Below are 22,371 nucleotides of genomic sequence, written 5' to 3'. Positions count from 1 at the left end.
CAAAAATTTCCATTTTTACACGCATAGCCCCCCCACTTCTTTCATGACATCAAAAATAGCTCTAATTACATTTTTTAATGGTCAAATCCACCTTTTCATACATAGGTAAAGTGTTGTGAAGTTTAGATGTAAGATATACAAATATATTAGAATTGAGTCTACATATGTAAATTTCCACACAAAAAAATGATCTTCATTTAAATGTAATCTAAATATTCAAGAAATTCATGCAAAATTTTAATTTAATGTTTAATTCAACTCAAATAAATCCACAAAAAAATTAAACCATAGAGAACCGCAAATGAACTAAGGGTCTGTTTGGGAAAGCTGTAACTTATTAATAAGCTGCTTATCAGCAGCTGCCACAGATAAGTTATCGCGCAACAGCTAATCTGGATAAGCTGGTTGTTTATTTGGTTTGTGTTGTTAGAAAACAGTTGTTTTGTAGCTGTCTCTGGATAAATGATCATTCTGCCTATGTGCAATAATGTTGTTTACAGCAGAACTATCATAACAAAATATTTGATATTTAAGAAATAGAAAACCACTTTAAAACAGTACAAAAAATAAAATATGCACATCACTTAACAGGTATCAAGATTGCTAAAAAACAAAAAAATTATTAAATTACATTTAAAAATTTGATAATATTAGTTTTAAAATGCATACAGCATATGTCACGAGCTACGTTGTTCTCCAGGGATACCATCCAACCCCGATCATTGTCGGCAATAACATCTGTCAGACTGTTTGTCCACCGGAAGAAGTCACACTTCTCTATGATTCTCCACGGACACCTATAGAACTGTCTCTCATAATTATGTGTCTGACTTGACGTCAACACACATTCCACAGCCCAAACCTCAATGAAACACTCACAACACACGCAACCCCCACATTGTTGTGCATCAATGAAGCACCACACCCAAACCTCAAAGAAGCGCCATAGCCCACACCTAATTTGTGGCAATTCAATACAGGGCATCCTCAACACTGTCATAAACTAATGAAGCACCCACAACACAGCCATCCCGCAGCTCAACCCTCAATGAAACACCCACAACACACACAGCCCCACACTGCTATGATTCGGTGAAGCACCACACCCAAACCTCAATGAAGCACCACAACTCACAACCCACATCTCATATGAGGCAATTAAATACAGGGCACCCCAACAACCCCAAAGCACACATTGCACCCACCAGCAAATAAAACTCAGCCACAGCCCCAAACCACCACACACACTTCTATACCAGCACACAACGCCCAATCATAACCCCAAACCACAACACAGCTATACATCAAGGAAGCACCACACCCAAACCTTAATGAAGCAATATATACATACACAACACCTGAAACATTGCCATCTTCAAGTGAGGCAGTATCTTTCATCCATTTTTCAATTCATAGCTCTAACATAAAAGAAAAAAACTTTGTAGTATTGAATAGATGCAATTGCAAACAAGCCACCCTTACCTCCATTTTACAAATGGTCACTCAAACAACAAATGAATTGATGAAACCACATCCCATATTTTTTATTTGAGGCACTTACATACAAGACACCGAAAACTTGCTGTCTACAAATGAGCACCCTCTGTAATCCATTATCCTATTCCAAATCAAGCTCACAGTTTCATCCACACTCCAAATTCTATCAAAAAATCGAAAAATCGCACAAAAAAATCCATTCCATTGAGAAATCACATAAAGAATACCGCTCCATCGAAAAAATGCCAGAAATCGCATATTGAAAGGCATTCCATCGAAAATTATATATAGAGCATATTAACCAGAGATCAGAGGCAGCAAGAAGAAGTGAAATGCGACGTTAAGCGCGAGTGAGGAGGGGGGGGGGGGGTGGACACCTAGGGCAGAAAATGTGGTTGAAGGTCAAAATGGCACGCGAGTAATATGCCTACAAAAAAATGCGGGCCGCGGGGTATATCCCACGGCCTTGTTTATTAATAAACTACAGACGGCTTATTCGATTAAGCAGATCGAATGCAACAACCAAATGGTCCTTCGGGCGTTTTCAAAACTCACCGCACCTAATAAGCTACTCTAAACGGGCACTAAGTTTCACGTTAAAAAATGAACTTAGATTAATCATATTTAACTAAATTAAGGCAGATTCACTACAATAATACCAAATTATTTTGAAGAGAAGAAGTACAGAATTTAGCAAGTGGAAATAATCAGGCTTTATGTTATTACAAGGACCCCATTTAGCTAAAAAATAGACATTCACTCTTGCAATGCCATCAAAGAACTACAAATCTAACAAGCATACCAAGGATGAACTGAATTTGAATTTATCAAACCAAATTTTTCTTAAACTGTCTCAAAATTCCTTAGTTATAATCATAGAAATTTTCACATGATCGATTTTTTTGACTTTTCATGGGTACTAGATCATGTAAGAGGTCAGCTATCATCTATTCAGGAGAAAGTGCTTGAAGATATATCCATAAAATTGATGGTACAATAGTAAACAGAACTCGTAAAATTAACATATCTCAACATGCATGAAACTAGCATTATATGCAAATAAAGCAATTCAAAGAAAACTTTTAAAAGATACAAATTACAACACATGATTAACAAAGAAACTCCCATGTTTTCATCCTAAAATTATATCACCAAAACTCATGCACCGGACTTGAACCAATGATTGAACTAATTCTATATCAAAAAATGAGAACTAGTGATTGAATCAGGAGAATTTCAGAACATTATTTTAAATCCACTAAACCAAACAAATTTAGTGAATCAGAATAGTAGAGAATGCATCATATACTCGTTGACCACATAATCACGTTTATATTTAAATGCTAAACTGAAACAAAAACTACTAAAAAAGAAAAACAAACCATAACTTTTCATATTGCTAATTTGCTTGCCGAACGATACAAAATCAGTGTTTGCGACAGTCCAAAATCAAATATTTCCATCAATATGTCTAATGTTTGATTCTTATTTTAGGATTAGAAATGTTTTATGTAAATATACTACTATTTTGAAGTAGGAATGCATACTTATTATTTCCCTAATGACTAGGAGACAAATTGGAGCTTCCTTCTCTTGCTGTGGTGTGCTTATGTTGTGAGTGCATTAATTCGCCTATGATTGTCATATATTTATCCAATTTATTACCTCTTACTATATTAAATTCCGGGTATCACGAGACACCTCAAATATTTATTGGATCCCCTCGGGACTTCTTTTATTGATTCTAGTCCCCCTGTGTTAAAACATCATTTGTTTAATCAGCAATTTATTGTATTACTTGATTGACATGGGTTGCCAATAGTAAGCATGTATTTATCTTGTTTTTTCGCTCATTGAGTTTCAGTGAAATAGTTGATGTTGCTGTTAGTGTTTCATCGGTTATTTTGTGGATTTTTAGATTTACTCTATAACAAATTTTAAGTCCTACATATGAAGTAGAATCTTGCATCTGTGGTTGTTTATATTAGCTATTTTGATAAATGTTCTTTCATCTTGAGAAGATTACTTTTAGTGATTTTTGCCATACGAGCAAGTCTTAGTGCACTGCAGTATGAAAATTCATTTTACTTGCGTAGAAAATCATGTATATCGCTGGATCAATATTTGCCTGTAGCGTTGCCAAAACCTACTAGCTCGAAGGCTTCATTTCTCAAGAAATAGAGGGGAAGATTGAAGAAGAAGATGAAGAAGAAGAAGAAGAAAGAGGCAAATAGAGTGATTGAAGAAGGCTTTGAAGATTTTTTACTATTAATCTCCAAACACCTAAAAGAGAGAATGCCATAAATAGCCTTTTGATTTATAGGATTTTGGACATTTTAAGGAAGACAACCCATGAACTTTTTAAGGAATAAATAAAATCAAAATACATGATTGGATCATTACAGATATGCGTACATTATATTTAGAACTTCAACGAATTCATGTAGATTGCTTCTTAAGCTAGTGATTAAGGTTTAGCAGGCAGATGAGATGCGGTTCTTCAGAAGAGAATGCCATCGTTGTGATGATTTGGGTTTGTTGGTGGCAATTTCCTTCTGTAACTGAGTGAGCGACCAATTAGTTAATGCCAGTGGTTTTTTTAGTTAGGCCAATTGTCTCTGATAAGTTTCTTAGTTTTCGGAGGACATTACACTGTGTGCGCTTTCGATATTGTCGAATCTTTTCTTTTATCTGAGTGACCTTTAAACCCTGGGTGGATAAATAACCACCCCTGTTAACTTATATTGGTTCCTGATAGTTACACCTCTATCTTTAGACATTTCAGGGATGCACATAACATTTTGTCATGTTAGAACCTTTAATAATTGTTCCAAGGAAGCTAGGTCACCTATGTTTGATTATTTGCTTATTGCGTTAGCAGAATACAATTAGGTTAGATGAACCTATTATATCCATAGAGTGTCCTGATTGAACCTTTTTATGTCGATGATGTTTACACTGCAAACTTCAATGTATTTTTTATATGTTAATATATATTTTTTTATACTCTAAATGGCTTTTATGTATTTTGATTTCTAAACCACTTAACTCTAATTATTTCTCTCCATGTCTCAGTTCTCTCCATCACCTTCCACAAACATTATAGAACTAACCCCCCTCCCCCTCCACCTCCACCATGCTTCGTGTCGAAAACCAGTCTTTAAGAACCCATTACGATATCTTATCCGTAAATGAAGATGCAAGCTATGATCAAATACGAGAAAACTACAAAATTGCAGTCCTCCGCTCCCATCCTGATAAGCTCTGTGCCAGTCCTGTTCCAATTCATCCTACTAAAAATCGACAAGAAATATTTCTCAATGTTCAGAAGGCATGGGAAGTTCTTTCGGACCCCAAATCAAGACAAGATTACGACGATTTACTTCAAGCTTCCAGGAATGAAGCAGAAGTGGTGGATAATGAGATAAAGCTGGGAGAAATGGTGGTGCAGGTTGATGGTGATGGGAAGGAGCTCTCCTATCAGTGCAGATGTGGTGATCATTTTTTTATTAGCTCAGTTGAGCTTCAGGAATTAGGGTTTTCAGTAAAGACTTCTGGAGCTTCTGTGATTCTTCCTTGTGATTCTTGTTCTCTCAAAATCAGTGTTGTGATAGATGTGAAGGATGATTTATCAATGTATTTTTGATATTTTAGTGGGGCATTTACAGGCGCATCCACACAACTCTTTTGTATTTACATATCTGACACTTAAATTGTGCTCTTTTTTACATTTATACTACCTAAATCTTTTATATCTCGTAAAAATGTGATGCATTTTCATGCTTAATTAAGGTGGCATATATATAAAAAGTGAAGTTTGGGTGTTAGATATACATGAACTCTGATATTTACATGCATACCATTCAAATCTCTAACATGCCGTAAAAATTGCCACTATCAGCAACTCATGCATAGGTTTATAATGTCAAAGTGTCATGAATGTAAGTGTTAGATATGTAAATACATAAGACTTGTGAGGTATTTATGTAAATTTCCCTTCAGTTCTATGGAAATGGCTTGATGGGGCTTTGAAGCTGGAAGGAGAAACAATGTCTTACAGAGAGAAAATGACACAACATTTATATACGTCGAATGATTAACATTAGTTGTAAGCTAATCTTGACTTGTAGGTTTTTTTTTTTTTTTTGAAGTCCCCATTTCTTACATATTTACATGTATAGCACTTAAAACAGTTATTTTCTTATATGAATATGTTACTATTTTAATTTTTAAAATGTGAAACACATCTTTTCATGTAAGAGAGAGAAGGCATGTATGTAAAAATTAAAATTTAGGGTTTAGATATATAAATAAATAATAATTGAGTGACATGTAAATAGTGGAGGATATTGGGCAAGTATTGATGCAGCTTATTAAATTTTAAAATAATGCTTTCAAACCACAGATAAATTTAGCATTAAGTTGCCTCTGTTGAAGCCTTGAAGGACTGCACATAAATCTCTACCAGTTTCTTCCATTTTCTTTTTAGGTAAACTTACATGTCTAACACTTAGAAACTTCAAATTATATATATATATCATGTTGAAGAAAAAAAAAAGTTTCACAACACAAATTTTTTAAAAACAGCAGAAAAATAGTTCTCGAAATAGAACTGTTATGGCGGTCTGAAATACAAAACATGTAGAAAGCTATCTCAAATAGAACTTTCAATTAATTGGATTAGATATAGATATTGCATGATAAAAGCACTAAAATCATAAACTTTGGTAGCCTGCAAAATCCTTTCCTTTAAACTTCACATAGTGAAAAAAAAATGAATTTCTTTATTTTGCTTTCCATAAGATGAAGAAACTATACTTTTTATCAAAATCATTAATGAATTACAATACTTAAATCAACAACATTAAATAGCAAACCACAAAATAAATTAGAAGCCTTAGTTGTGAACAAAATTATAATTATAGAGCCAGAAAACTGTATTGAATCTTACAAAACTTTCTTCACATCAAAGAAGCCAGATTTCTCCTCATTAGCTGCAGCAACATCTTGTGGAGAAGCAACTACAACCACAACTCCCTTATTTTTAACAGTTTCAACAACATCTGCAAACTCCTTGAAGTCCTTCAACCTGAACATGAATGGTTACAGCTTAGGAATTTACAGTAATTTCTGATTTAACCAAATAAAGACAAAAAAAAAAGAAAGAAAGAAGAAACTGAACCTCGTTGATAGAATTTCTTCGCGCCTTATCTCACGTTCCTCGTTCGTTATGCCCAACAAATGTCGGAGTAGACTGTTGATCAAAATTTTAAAAATGAAATACACATTCCCATGCATCAATTTAAAACACCAAAGTGCTATGTGTGTAAATATGAAAGTATAGGCGAAAGAAATGTAAATACATAAAACTTCTATGCTAAATATGTAAATTTCCCATTTCTTATCCTCAAATTCTCGATGATTTGATTGTGGCAAGTGTAACGGCATTAGGTTTCATAGTTCAAAGAAATCACATGAGCGACAGTTTCATAAATAGCAATGCTTCGAGCACTGTGTATATAAGGATGGATTATTCATTTATATAATGAGCAATCATGCGGTATGTAATTGTGGCACGAACCTGCTATAACCTTTCGCATCCGGCAACTGGTAAGCATCGACGTCTCCAATCGTACCAATAATTGCTTTCGTAAGAGAATCTTCGTCTAAATCGAGCTCCCTGAGAAAGGTAGCGGTCCCATCATACACCTCTAGTGTTTTCAACAAATTTGGATCTCTATAGGACAAGTAGGAGAATACTCCTGCCATATATAATGTAGAAATGATTAACCGAAACAGTGGAAACCAGTTCACTCATAGATCAATAGTGTATAGAAATCATTTAGTGGATCAATGGAAATTAATTTACTCCTAATGCAGCACTTTCTACACGTGTAACAATACATGAAACTGTAAGGAGTAAAGTGTAAAATTAGTCCACTGACTATTTAGATGGGAGTCATTTTAATCCTAGAGTTTATAAAAGTGTCAAATTGGTTCTAATATTATTTTAATGGGGACTAAAATAATTTTTACAGTGAACTATTTCAACCCATATTAAAAGAGTAAAGGATGGGAAGACAATGGGCAAACAAAGCACCTGAATGAGTGTCGAAGTCACAAAAGCCACCATAAGCACCACCACTAACACGTACACGATCCCATAACCAGGTATTCCCAATGTATTTTGAAATTACATATGCGCTTCCATTGAGCTGATACCCTGCTTCATAAATATCACCAGCTTTCCCAACATAATTAACCTACGAACATGGAAGGATCGATGTCAAAGATTTCGAAAGAAACTATGATTCATGCCAGGAAAACAAGTTGAAGACATATAAAGATAAAAGGGGAATTTATATATGTACCACCCAATTCATATGTATTTACATAACACCTAAAGTTTGCTTTCACATTTATACCACCCAATCTTTTGTATTGAGTAAAAAACACCACCATTTAAATAAGCCATTTCATCACAGGAAAGGTGATGTATATGTAAAACTTGAAATTTAGTTGTTAGATATGTAAAAACATAGAAGTGAGTGGTATGTATGTAAATCTTCCAGGATAAAACAAAAAAAACTAGCTAGTAGAAAATCGTCTACACCTGTGTAGGAATAACAATGGCTTCATTGACCGGAGGAAGCTGGTTTCGCAAGGGGTCGGATTCAGCAGATGCCGAGCTCGGGAGCAAATCAAGAAACTTAGTGACAAATTTTGTTGAGTGATTAAGGTTTTTCTCGTCAGCTGTCATGTTAACAAGGCAGCCTTTCCTAGAAAAGATGGATTTACGGATTTCCTCAAGCGATGAAGATATTTCATCCCAATTCTGATCAAGCCTTTTTTCAAGGTCTTCTAAGAAATTTAGGTAACTGTATGACAGCATGCGGTTAAGAAACTAGAGTTAAAACAAAGCATCAATAATTTATTCAAAACTATTATGTTTAACAAAATAAACTCTCCCATGCAAAACTTAAAATTTAGGAGAACTAATAGTGGCAGCAGTAAAGTTTCACCTTGTCAAAACCAACACTGAAACTTAGTTGTAGGGTTAATATGAGAAAAATGAAAACATTTAGGCACAGCATGTTCATCTGAAGATGTTGACCGAGTTAAATCACAAAACTACAATACTCATTCCACGTCATTCTTTCTTCTGAAACTACATCGCACAAGGGTGCGACACAACACATTAGAAATGAAAAAACTAACTGAATTATCTGGCACTGATCTGTTTACATAGTAGTTCGATGAAACAACGGTATGTATTGTGCAAAGGGCACAACAAACTAGAGCTAAAAATAAATGAGTAAAGCGTCAAAATGGTTCCCTTATTCCTTGTAGTGAGCCATTTTAGTCCTAGAGTCTATAAAAGTGTCAATTCCTTGGTGCATGCTTTCCGCTGATTATATCCTTCTTGTGGATAAGATTAGAGGAGTTTGCAAAAAACTCGAATTATGGAGGTTTACATTGGAATCTAAAGGCCTTTGTATGAGTAGACCTTAAACTGAGTACAAAGAATGTAACTTTAGACCTAAAACTGAGTACAAAGAATGTAACTTTAGTAGTAGTAGTTTTAGTGGTCGAGTTGTAACTATGGGTGATCAAATCATTAAAAGGTGTGAACGTTTTAGATATCTCAGGTCTATCATTCAAAGTGACAGTGATATAAATTGAGATGTTATTAGTAGAACTTAAAATTGGTTGGTTGAAATGGAGAAATGCATCGGGCCTATTGTGTGATAGAAAAGTGTCACTTAGACTGAGGAAATTTTTATAAGAAAATGGTGAAACTTGCAATTCTTTATGGCGCAGAATGTTGGCCTTTAAAAGAAAAACATAAACAAAGTTAAGTGTTACTGAGATGAGAATGCTTAGGTGGATGAGTGGCTAGACACTTGGAGACAAAATGTGAAATGAATAGGTTGAAAATGCTTAGGTTGGTGTAGCCTTAATGGCAGACAAGATTAGTGGGAGTCTTCATAGATGGTTTGGTCGCATTAAACGTCGACCATCTAATGACCTAGTTAAGAGAGTGGATGTTTTAGATTGGACTTATGCAAAGGTAGACTCAAAAAGACTTGGACATATTGTATAAAAATGATCTTAATCTATCAGAATTAAATGAAAATATGACTTCTTATAGGACACAATGGAGAGAAAGGATTCATCTAGCCGACCACACTTAGTGGGATAAAGGCTTATTGTTGTTGTTGTTGCTATATGAACTCTATGACTAAACTGGCCCCACATAACTAGTCAAGGGACTATTTTGACACTTTGCTCGAAAACAAACCAAAAGGAGAAGATATGTTGAATAAGCTAAAAGGAAACAAACCTAATACCACCCATCTGTTCAGAAATCCATCCCGCGACATTTAGTTTAGCATCCATTCTCGCAGCTGCAATCCCATGTCCGCTACCTCTTACTCGGCTCTGAGAATAAGCATAATAAGGAAACCTAAACTAGGAACCTACAAAAATCAGATGAAAGAAAAAAACATGGGCATTGGCATACATACCTACTAATTCTTATGTAATCACATGCCTAACACCTAAACTTTACTTTTTACATGTGTACCGCCCAACTCTTTCATATCACTAAAAAAATGCCATTATTTTAACTTTTAAATAGTGAAATACACCTTTTCATGCATAGGTAAGGCGGAATATCGGTAAAAATTGAAGTTTAGGTGTTAGATATGTAAATACATAGGAATTGATTGGTATGGATAAAACTATGTACCTCCATTCTAGCTTTGCTTTGAGAAACAAACTGCTTGAAGCGTTGCAGATCAGTGAATTGAACATCCTGAATAATACAATTCATCTGTAGAAAACATACTGAATCAGCGCAGAAGAGGATAAAGGTCATCTTCACTGGAGAAATTTTTAACTTCTAATGTGAAACAAAATAGATGGAGTAGATAGGTCCAATAAATTTGACTGAGAAATGCAATTTTAAAAAAAAAACAATTATTGAAGCTATCTAAGTAAGCAAAACCAAAAAACTAGAGATGCAATTATCTTTATTGCAGTTATTTAGTTTTATTTTTATCCTATGTTTTGCGCATATTAAGTTTCGTTATTAAGAGAACATGGACACAGAATTAGAGATTGCAAAATGAGGCACAACAGTGTCATATAACTACCTATAAGACCTAAATCCAGCCAAGAAGGTTAACATATACATCAACAAAACTCAAGAAGGTTAACATATACATCAACAAAACTAATATTAAATATGTTGATATAACATAATATATGCTCTTCCTCATGGGTGGAACCAAGCTATTATGTCCAGGGTGGACGTGGAACTAAGCTATGTCCAAGATGGGCAATTGCGAATTTGAGATTTCTCTATATAAATAATAAAATTTAAAAAAAAAATTATGTACCTCAGAAAATTTAGTAATTTTGTCCCTCACTATATATTTTTGCCTAATACTTAAAAAAATGGTAATTTTGCCCACCCTAAAAAATAAAGCTCGTTCTGCCCCCGCTTCTCCTAATATAATATACAAACAAAATTGTTCCCTATATGGTCTAAAATAGGATCCACGTCGTTGATTTGATAAATTTCAATCAATCCAATCTTTTTTTTCAACAAAATAAATACGATTCATCAATATTTCACCACCAAATATCTAAGCAGAAGTGTCATTCTTTTGGTTTTTATTAAAGGCATCATTATTACAAGGGCAGATTTGGCTCTAAATATTTGTCTACATAGCACCTTCGTGTCATATTTCATATGAAAAATCTTGGGATCCTCACATAGTTATTAGATTTGGAATTAGACATCAATTCCTCAAGTAAATTTGTAAAATAACATATATATAGAACAACAATAACAAAAACAACAAGCCTTTATCCCACGAGTTGGAAATATGCATACCCTAAATTCCTAATCTAACATATATATACAAAGAAAATTACTTTGTCAAGCCTTCATAATAAGTTTTCTGTGAATAGTTTTCACAGTGAGATACTTTCTTTGCATATAAACAATTGGTCCGTATTCTAAAGTATTTAGCCATTACTCGATTAGATTCTTTCTTTGCAAATCAACAATCAATTTCTGTTATTCACCAAACTATTTGATATATTAATGGGACGCCAAGTCATAATTCATTCTTTCTTTATGGTTCTCATCTCCAATTGGAGGAATATAGTGATGCAGATTAGGTTTGAATGTCTTGAAAATCATCAATCTCACACAAGATGATATATCTTTCTTATTGATTCTTTGATCTTATGGAAGATTAGACACGATCATGTGTCTAAATCATCTGCGAAGAGCAAGTATCGTGCAATGTCTAAATATGTTCATAAACTATATGGCAGCTAAAGCATTAATATTTATTATATTAATATCTCCCCACAAATTGATGTTAGTTTGTCAAAAAGCATAGTTTTATTTGCAAGAAACTGATGTTTCTGCATAGATGATGCCTTCATACATGTCTATGATTTGAAAATTTATAAAGTTATGTGAGAGAGTGACAAGCTGAACATCAAATGCTTCCCCAATAGAAAATTTTTGTGGCCAACCTCAATACATTTGGTTCTCTCATAATATTCCAAATTAAGGACAATTTAGATGGCACTATAATTATGGACTTGTAGAGTTTGAAATTCCATGTCAACATAAAAAATATTAGTTAGATTGATATCAACATATTTAATATCAATTAATCAGCATAAATTATGGTTAGCCACCTCATCGATCAATGCACATAGGAATGCCAGCCTATCAATCCGTATGCATTAATTTATTGTAATTAATTATAAAGCACCTGATTGTATATATTTCCTACTAACTCTTCTAGGGTTATATAAACATGGGTCAAATGTTAGGATAAACTCGAGAAATTCAAGCATCAAACATTGCCTCTCACTGTTTGTCATGGTATCAAAGCAAGGGCTCTTAGCCTTTGTCTTTTTCGTTTAGATCTCATAAGGGATTTTAACTTTTTTAAAAAAAGATTCACTAAAGATCTAAAAGGATTCAAGCATTGCTACTTGTCGTCAGACCCTCAGTACACTTACCAATTCAGATTCCATTCTTCGATCAGGCAGTCTTCTTATTAAGCTTGCTAATTCCATAATCTCTATGCATTGATTAGTTTCGGTTTTGATCTTCCGTGAACCATTTGGCTTCTCTCACTCTCTCCAAGATTCAAGGATTGATAATTTCTCAAATCGGGGCTAGAGCCAACATATTTACACCATAAAAAACCAAATTCTCATCATAAATTAAACAGAACTACTATTATTTGATACAAGATTACCTCAGAGGAATACAGAAACCACCAAGAATAACCAACAAACCTAGCGAGAGAGACCAAATCAACCACTTGGCTTCCCTTGTGCAATTCTGATCAATGGTTCGACCCAAAATCAAGCTACTAATCTCTCAGTGATCACCCATTAGATCTTACAATAGCAATAAATTATCCGTTTGCTTTTGCGAACAGCTTTGTTTTTCTCGGTTTCAATTATTCAGCTCAACTCTACTACAAGGTATATAGCAACATCCTAAATCTCAGTAAATCATCACATTCCAAACAATTTATTGCTCGTTGTGATAAGACATTCTAATCATGGCAAATATATCAAATATAAAAATAAATAATTTGGATATTTTGGCATGCAACTCATGGTAAAAATTATTCTGCAAGTGAATTTCAACTTGAATTATTTGTTAGAGGAAAATAATTATAAGGACGTTGTGAAATGATTCTTCTCCTTTGAAACAATCAAAATTAGCATAATGGAGAAATAACAAGTATGAATGTTCGGATCTATGAACCAGGCAAATGATGTCAATCTAATGACATAAAAAATGGCAACAGATATGCAGAAATATTTACAAAAAGCTAACAATCAAGGTAATGCAGCCAGAGATTTGTAATTAGCATAAAAGATTGCTAATTACGCCAAAGAAGATCATTGCCCTTAAAGGTGCTTTAATAAATTTCCGGATAAGAGACAACAGCTTGCAACACCACCTATATTTTAACATCAAGCACCGCCAGAATGTTGTTGCAAATACAGCTCTTGGAAAGAATAACGAAAAAAACATGCAACAGATATAATGTTACATTTGCAAGCATTACAGGCATATTAATACTAATTGTGCAATTAAGGAGTGTTGAAATGACCACATAATCAAAAATCAAATTCTACACAAGCAAAAATTAATACCCAGGCAATTAGTTTAACGATCATGGACAAATCAAAAGTTGCTCCTTAGTGAAACAAATTATAATTAAAGCCATGTCTGCTTATAGCTTGAAGGTATAACTACCCTACTCTCTTCATCCTGAATTGTAAAGATCGATGCTTCTAAGCATATGATTGGTACTTCAAAACTCCTTCATAAAATCCAACCATAACATGAATCATCATTTATTCAGCTTACAAATGTCAGCCAATTAACCATTAAAGCTATTGGATATTTAGCCATACAATGAAAAATGTCCTTATGAAGATTTTTTATATGAAGTTGAAAAACACTCAGCGCTCAAATACCTAGTATGCAGGGTATCAATGGTGAATAAAATAAAGAATTTTAACTAAATTATGCCATAACAAAGCATTTAATGAATATATTAGAAAGCTTCAAAAAAAAAAAAAAAGCACCGTGCGGCCAACAGAAAATATTTTACAAATAAGACTATTTACGAAGTAAATACACATACCAGATTAAATAGATCCTCAACTTTCCCAGACATAGCTTTACCTCGTACAATAATACGAGTGCACGGATTCACTTTTCCCCGTACCGAAGAAGTGAAAGGATAAACTGAAATGCCTCCAGTTTTTCTTCCTATCAATTGATTAAGCTGGACAAAATCCATTTCCTTTGTACCCATCTCTAACAAAGACTGACTGGCACAAAACATTAAGATAACTAATTCAAACACCAAATAAACACATAGTTTAGGGGCTTCTTGGGATCACTTTTGTTTCTTGTATTTTTTTTTTTTAATGGTTTTATTTGAAATAAAACATAATTGGTATGTTATAACATGTTCAGTTGTTTTCAAAAACACTCAAAATAACTTTTAGATGATTTAAGTGTTTTGAAAAACAAGCTAATTTATTTTTTAAAATAAAAAATAAAAAAAAAGTAAAAGATCTAGTAAATAAATATGTTTTTTTAAGCAAAAAATAAAATAATAATAATAATGATCCCAAACAAGCTCTTAGAACCCGACAAGACAAAAGTGCTAAACAGCAGAAACAGAGCACTGTACAAAAACAAATAGCCATAGAAAAAAGGTAAACCTGCTTACCAGAACAACGGAATCAGTTGGAGCAATTCTTTCTTCACCGCAGACATATCAAAAACAACTTCAGAATAAACAACGTCATTTGTAAAAAGGTCATGATGCAAAACTTGCACTCCATTAACCTCACCAATCTACAATTAGAAAGAATGCAACATTAATATTTTGTAAAATTACATCCAACATTCACGGAAGCATTACTACAAGAATTTCAGAGATTTCATGGTTCTCAAGGTATTCCTACTTTATATGAAAATTAAGTATCAAAGATAGAAAAGGCGTCACATTTGTTGGGACGTGTGTGGGCTTCTTAGGGATGTCTTGCAATGAAAGACTTGGAACAGTTCTTAAAGCTTCAGGTGGATCTGGAGTTTCTTGCTTTAGACGAAGTTCTTGCGTAGCCCGTGCTAACTCAGCAAGATCCTCTTCTGTCATGCTTTCCTTAACCTTTTGAAGGATTTCTTTCTCCTCAGCTTCATCACGAGAGGCTTTTTCTGGATCAGGCTGTATATAGAAAAACTTCATCAGAAATCAGAAATAAACAAGATATGTCCCAATTCAGTTACACACCTGCATTTCTATGGTAACACGGTGAGGGTTGTTCAATATGTACTGTTCTATTATTGGAGAAAAGACAGCTTTGGAACCTTCTTTAGCTATGCGTTCTTTCAAAGACCGCAATGGTTTCTCATACTTTAGTGGTTCGAATGGATCCCTATCATATATCCATTTTCCCTGCAGAACAACACGGCGACAAAATGTAAAATACACTTAGTTTTATGAGTAAAGTGCCAAAATAGTGCCCTGACTTAATTACATGAGATCATTTTAGTTCCAGAGTTTATAAAAATGTCAAATTAGTCACCGTATTCTTTAAACTGGGGCTGAAATAATTCTGACGGAATATTATTTCAGCTTATATTAAAAAATCCTAGGGACTAAAATAGCACTTTTACATTGGGACTAAGTTGACGCCACTACAAGGAGTTAGGGAACTATTTTGACACTTTTCTCCTAACCTTATTACGAGCTATAAAGTTGCCAAGGTGGCTGTACAAGAATTCCATACAACGGAGCGAAGCATCAACGATAATCCTCGTGGAAAGGAACCCGTGTTATTTTCCCTCAGAGCAAACTCAATGGTATTCATTGACGCCTCTACTGCTTCAGTAGTAAAGCCATCCTTCACCAGATTTTCAAGTGTGTTTACGATCAACTCTTCGACCTTTTTAATGTCATCTTGTGCGACACCTTTTAATCCGACACTAAATTGTGGTTGGAGCAACTCATCTTCCACTCCGCCACCGACGATGGCATCTCCTAAACGACTTTCAAGTAGAACTCTTCGCAAAGGCGAAGCTGGTGTTCCCAGCAACAAATGATCCAAAAAACCGAGGGTGAGCTCAGTTTCCAAGTCCAAGGGACCATCCGATAGCAACCAGTTTACACAAACCATGTGCTTCTTCTTAAGATCGCCACCTTCGCCAGCAGGGTATTTTTCAACAATCCTTACTGGTTCTTTGAATAACTTTTGCGCTTCAACCCTTGACTCATTAGAGGTGGGACTTGCTTTGAACTGGTCGAGGTAAGCTGCACTATAAAAGGTTCAGTAAAAATACGAAAGAAACAATGATAACATAACAGTGGAAACAAACTCTGACTTTAAGAATTGTGGAGACCGAAATATAGCACTGATCATATTTTATCCAGATAAGCTTGGCTAACAAAGCACAATAAAACCATAAGAAACCATGAAGAACAATCTTAGAATTCAAAGAATCGAATTGCTCAAATGCATTTTATGATCGAATTTTAGGAGTATTTTTTCAGTGTCAACCAATGCATTTAGATAACCCTGTGAAGTTCATTCACCCTATGGAATATTATAAATTTTCCACTTAAACTAGCAAATATATGCATTTACATATCTCACACCTAAGCTTTCATATTTACACACATAGCAGTAAAAATTTTAATATCACATAAAAAATAACACCATATTTTAAAAGTGAAATACACATTTCATGCATAGGTTTGAAGTACCAAAGAGCTGGATGCTCTAAGTTAGACAAGCATGAGTTCAGTTTTGGCATACCACTTAAAATACGCAGCCGTTCTTCTGGATCATCATCTCCATAGAACCATATCCTGGCATTGCTTGGATGGTAATACTTTCGGTGAAATTCCTGCAATAATCATCAATCATCTCCATGCCCAATCAAACCAACTAAACAATTAGGGAAGCCTAATTTAGCTCCAGGACTGCCCTCAATGAATACCCATGAGGCATATCCAATTAAAATCTCAGAAATGACTAGTTAGATGTGTTACAAACCAAGACGATATATGTTATAAAATATATATTTTATGATCTCAATAGGATTATATATACATCTTTTATAGCTGATGGTTCTTTTCCATTTGCATCCGTCTATATTCTATCATACTAGGTCCATGTACTAACATGATCACTTTAACCTAATACCAAGATATCCTCACGGTATCATGATTCTAGTGTAGGAAGCTCGTTTTTTCAGTTGTAAAGTCTTAAAAGCCCAATAACTATGTTACTTCTTGATTTAAAAAAAGTGAACTTTACTCTAGTTTTTTTTTTCCCTCTTTTGTATATGCTTTTTTTTTTTCGATTCATGTATATATATATTATCGTATCAGTTCCATATCCTAACTTAATCCCTTTAACCTACCTGATAAGACTCTTCCACAGAATGTAGGGCAAACACGTGTTTGTTATTCTAAAAATATCAAACATTCAACACAATACAAAAATAAGCACCTACAATTCGAGGGGTGGGCGATCTCTCCCAATTCCTAAAATTAGAGAGTTATAAAATCTCTACCAAAACCCTAAACCTAAGACCCCCAACAATAATCTCATGCATAATCCTAACCCTAAACATACTAGTCATATTTATACTAAACCATAATAAATGACAAAAACTAAATGACGTGGGGCTGTCCACCTAAACCGACTTAGCTGGTTTAGGGAGGGAGTAGGAGGACCAGACATTGCTCATAGGGCTTGTTGTCTTCCAGCAGCAACCACCTTTACCCCCTTGTTGCCTTGCAGCCGTAGTCCCCTTTCCCCCTTTGTCGCAGTGCCACTTGTTTCCCCTTGCCGCACCCCATTTGTTCCCCCTTGCCCCAGCCTACCACCAAACCGCCGCCTTTCTTCCTGCAGTCCTCCAAACTGCAGTCTACCCGATCACTGGTACCCTCCAAACCCCAGCCCTTCTCCCCTTCCTCCTGCCCTCCAACTGCACCCCTATTTTCCCCCAACCGCAGCCACCTTTGCCAGCCCCGCTCGACACCTCAATTCCAGCCCTAGTTCGTGCTTTCTTTCGTTATTTCCTGCTTTCTGTTATTATCAGTTGTAAACCCTATTTGATCTTCGTAATAACGTCATGTTTCATTGTTGTTTGATTAACTCCGGTATCACTCAATTGCTCGTAGGCTGATGAAAGACAAATTTGGTTTGATACCATTTGATAGGAATCTTCTTTAAAAATTATGGCAAACACATACCTTATTGCAAAAATATAAAAAAATTGAACACAAATACAAAAATAACACATACAATCTGAGAAGTAAGCGATCTCTCCCAATTTCTACAATTCTAGAGGTAGAAAATCTCTCACAAATCCTAAACTTAAGACTCACAACCTAAACCTCATGCATAACCCTAACCCTAAACATTTTAGACAAAAGAAAATGAAAATGAAGTTTTATAGAACCTATGGAAATAAACTTCGAAGATTTTAGTATTAGGTTACATAATGTTTAAATACTAATATATCATAGTATTTAGAAATCAACCAAAGTGGTTGTTAATCAATAAGAACAATCATCATTATCTTAGGAAGCATCAATTCATCATATGGAAAACAAACAAAAAAAAAAAAAAACAAGTTGTCACCAACATCCAGTGTATTAAAGGAAATGTGCCAAACTAGCTCTCGATTTCATTGCAATGTTGACTTCATTTTTAGTGAGGTCTTAGTCTCCTACTCCTAGAACCCAGGATCTACCTTTAGAAGTTTCTCTTAAGAAGTTTCTTATTGACCATCCTAGTGGACTAGTAATGGAGCCCACCTCCCATAGAACTTCGAGTCATATCTTGACTCATTTTTGTGCAGATCTCGCATGACTAGTCCCGAGCACTCGACTCTTAATTGCAAGGGCTAAGGACTTACATGTAGAGGGCCCAAAAATGAGTTCCCATAGGATCAGACAGCCTTAGGTAAACCCTTCGTGACTCGAGCACTCGCAGGCACCACAATTTAACACATTTTTGGCCCGACCGTCGATGAACTCGCCCGGACGACTCCGGATGACGAAATGTACTACAAGGATGCGTCTGGGGCGTCGACTTTAGCTAAGAAGGAGACTCATGTCACTATGATTATGCACTTGCACAAGCGACACGAAAATCAATGCAAGTTTTTTTATTAGTGGGGCGCGGGCCCGGGCTCAACCTAGGTTCAACTCAGGTTTGATTTGGGCTGGACTCGGACTGAACAAGGTTAAATAATTTTAAATTTCAAATTTTCAAATGGGTCATTTAATCTCATTTTAATTGAGAGTTAAAAAATTTCCTTTTGAACCTGCTTCATCAACGGCATTCATTCAATTCCCAGCCAAAGTCTCGCATAACGTCTCTATGGAATTTCCGATATACTCTTCCCCCTAACTAGACTCGAGGCTCTTCATTCAACTCCTCACTCTCACGCTCGATCCAGCTCCTTCCGGCTGACTGCGCTTCTTCTCCTCCCCACGATGAATCCCTAGCTGAATCTCCCCTCTGCCACCGAAGCCCGTCTACTGAAGCCCGTCGCCTCCTTCTCTCCCGATTCGTCTTCACAGAGAAGCACCGCATTTGCCCGCTTCGTCCCTCCCGCTCGAAACCCTCGCCTTCCTTTAAAGCTCACCCAGAAACCTTTGCCCCCTCCAGTTCGCTTCTTCTTCTTTGCGATGAAGAACGCCGCTCGCTTCTCCTCCCCTGACCGAACAACTGTTCAGTTCTCCTCCGCCTCCTCTCTTCCTCACCAGACCGAACAGTCGTTCGACTCACCTGCTCTCTCTCTCTCTCGAAGCTCTGCTTGCCTCCTCTCTCGGGACCAAGATTTTTGTCTGCTGCGACTCTCCTGCTTGGCTCCATTCCCCCCAACTCCTCTATTCCTCGCGACAGAAGCACCAAGTGACCGAAAAAATCACCTGCTCCCTCTCTCTGAATCGCTCGAGTTTGCCTCCCTCTTCCTTCATTTGTTCGGTTAGGGATCTATTTATGCTTCGTGCGAGACTGCTCCTGCACACTTCCCAGCTAGGTCTTCCTCCTCTATAGCACCCGACGCTAAAGCTCCTTCGGCATCCTCTGCTGCAGTCTCAAGGTAAGTTTGTCACTTATTCGTAAGTCTTATCCAGAATCTAACAATCAGTTGGTTGTTTACACATTCCTTTATACAGATTAAACTCGTCATCACCATTAGCTTTATCCTAATTGCTTTGGTTGGTTTGATGAGCTTCCATTATCCATTAATATTGCTCTTGATTATTTAAATTTGAGCTCTGATGTTGGTTTTATTGTGAAAAAAAAATACGGAAAAGGTTATTGGAAATGTACTTTTCTATGTTCAATTGATTATATGTCTCTACTTTTGGTTATGGTTGTGGAGGACGGTTTGAATTTGGATATCATAGAAAGAGGAAACATCAAGCAAAATTTGTTTTCATTCAATAGTATGATTAATATATAACTGGTATGCATATATAAGAAGGTTTGTGGCTCAGCCAATTTTTTTTTAACAAGGTTAAAATTGTTCGCATGATCTACATTTGCACTATTTATACCGGTTTCATTCCATGCTTGGACTATTGAGATTGTTGGTAGGAGTGATTGAGAACTTGAAGTAAATATTTTTCTGGCTTAAGCCTATGGATGTTAATCATTTTTTATGGTTAGATAACGTTTTGTAGTCGGATTGATCTTATGTTTATATTAAGACATTAATCTATGGGTCATCCATTACATATAATTCGGATTGTTGTTCTTGTCACCGGAATAGAAGAAATTGAACGAAAGAGATGCGCTTGTTAATAGTAGCTCAGAGACATTAATGTTGCTTCATGATTATGTTAAAATTCAAGAGGAAAATTTCCAAATTTGTAACACTCAATCCTTACATATTTACGTATCCAACACTCGAACTTCAATTCTTACATACATGCAACTTATCTCCTACTTGTTTACATATCTAACACCTCAACTCTACTCATTACGTTTATGGCATCCGAATTTTTCATATCACATAAAGCTTACTACGATTTCAACCTTTAAACACGAAATGCACTTTCTCATGCATAGTCAAGGTAGTAGGTATGTAAACATCAAAATTTGGGTGATGGGATCGTAAATATGTAGGGATTGATTGATGTGCATGCAAAGTCCATGTAATTGCATTTCACTGAAATTGAGTTTTGATATGCAAACACATGTGTAACGATTAGCGTACATACTTTGGGAACATTTGTGATTCTTTTTGAAAGCCTTAATTGTGCTATTTTGGTGGTTTCGCATGTCGTGTTTGGTGCTAATTTTTCAGTAATTTTGGAAGGATTAAAGGTTGCATGGGCCAGTGTTTGGGGGCTGCCTTTACTCGATACTTTCACTATTTTTGGAGTCATTTCAGCTGCCGATTTTGGTCTGATTTGTGATTTTTGTATTTGTTATTTTGGAGTAAATTTTGGACCGATTGCCCATTGTTTGGAGCTATTTGAAAGTATCATTGTGGGTAGTACTTTTTGGTTCCGTTTCATGGCTTTTGGGCTGCACTTTTTTAGTTTATTTGGTGGCTTTTCAGCTTTATTTTTTTTACTCTGAAGTGTGGAACATTAGGGCGATCAAAACATTTTTTTGGAATAGATTCAAGTACTCTTCTCAGGGGTCGATTTAATTACACTTTTTGAAAGAACTTAATTTTTTTAGGTCAATTCACTTGTTGTTTCGTTTCTTGGCTTTGTTAGTTTTAGAAGTGGGTCGACCTTTTTTTTTCATTTGTTTTGTTACTTTTGTTAAATGGTTAAGTCAAAAAATGAAAATTTCTGATTTAATTACTTGGAAAACATTTAGAAATATTTGAGGATTCGTTGAAAAACACTTAATTGAGGCTAGAACACCTTAATTGAGGGATTGAGGGTAGAACACCTTAAATCACTTTAAACACAAGTTAAAGTGTAGGCTTCCTAGATTTTAGGAGCATACCTTAGGTGAGAGTTCATCCACCTAATTCTCAGTGTATGCTTTCTAGATTTTAGGAGCACACCCTAGGTGAGAGTCCATCCACTTAATTCTCAGTGTAAGTTTCCTAGATTTTAGAAGCACACCCTACGTCACCTAATTCTCAGTGTATGCTGCCGAGATTTTAGGAGCACACCATAGTTGAGAGTTCATCTACCTAATTTTTCAGTGTAGGCTTCCTAGATTTTAAGAACACACCCAATGTGAGAGTTCATTCACCTAATTTTTCAGTGTAGGCTTCCAAGATTTTAGAAGCAC

General features: G+C 35.4%; 2 protein-coding genes across 4 annotated transcripts in view; one reads left to right on the top strand and one right to left on the bottom strand.

Annotated features, from left to right (window-relative positions):
- LOC110025009 (DPH4 homolog) overlaps positions 1-5,253 on the top strand; it is a 7,686-nt gene extending 2,433 nt beyond the window's left edge. The window contains exon 2 of one of the 2 annotated variants that reach the window (XM_020725238.1): positions 4,573-5,253. In XM_020725238.1, the coding sequence (XP_020580897.1) occupies positions 4,634-5,143 (510 nt within the window). In that variant the 5' untranslated portion in view covers positions 4,573-4,633 and the 3' untranslated portion in view covers positions 5,144-5,253. The remainder of the gene's footprint in view (positions 1-4,572) is intronic. The other variant, XM_020725237.1, reaches the window with a different exon arrangement.
- A 1,113-nt stretch (positions 5,254-6,366) lies between these two features.
- LOC110024983 (presequence protease 2, chloroplastic/mitochondrial-like) overlaps positions 6,367-22,371 on the bottom strand; it is a 28,002-nt gene continuing 11,997 nt past the window's right edge. For both annotated transcript variants that reach the window (XM_020725202.1, XM_020725203.1), the window contains exons 7-19: positions 16,897-16,987; positions 15,871-16,391; positions 15,372-15,536; positions 15,087-15,305; positions 14,808-14,935; positions 14,211-14,400; positions 10,250-10,333; positions 9,842-9,939; positions 8,111-8,375; positions 7,598-7,760; positions 7,079-7,259; positions 6,680-6,751; positions 6,367-6,586 (exon numbers count right to left, since the gene is read on the bottom strand). In XM_020725202.1, coding sequence (XP_020580861.1) covers positions 6,445-6,586; positions 6,680-6,751; positions 7,079-7,259; positions 7,598-7,760; positions 8,111-8,375; positions 9,842-9,939; positions 10,250-10,333; positions 14,211-14,400; positions 14,808-14,935; positions 15,087-15,305; positions 15,372-15,536; positions 15,871-16,391; positions 16,897-16,987 — 2,319 coding nt within the window. In that variant the 3' untranslated portion in view covers positions 6,367-6,444. The remainder of the gene's footprint in view (positions 6,587-6,679; positions 6,752-7,078; positions 7,260-7,597; positions 7,761-8,110; positions 8,376-9,841; positions 9,940-10,249; positions 10,334-14,210; positions 14,401-14,807; positions 14,936-15,086; positions 15,306-15,371; positions 15,537-15,870; positions 16,392-16,896; positions 16,988-22,371) is intronic.

The sequence above is a fragment of the Phalaenopsis equestris genome, unplaced genomic scaffold (genome assembly GCF_001263595.1).
Source record: "Phalaenopsis equestris unplaced genomic scaffold, ASM126359v1 Scaffold000287, whole genome shotgun sequence".
NCBI lineage: Eukaryota > Viridiplantae > Streptophyta > Magnoliopsida > Asparagales > Orchidaceae > Phalaenopsis > Phalaenopsis equestris.
This window is presented reverse-complemented; position numbering and strand designations above follow the sequence as displayed.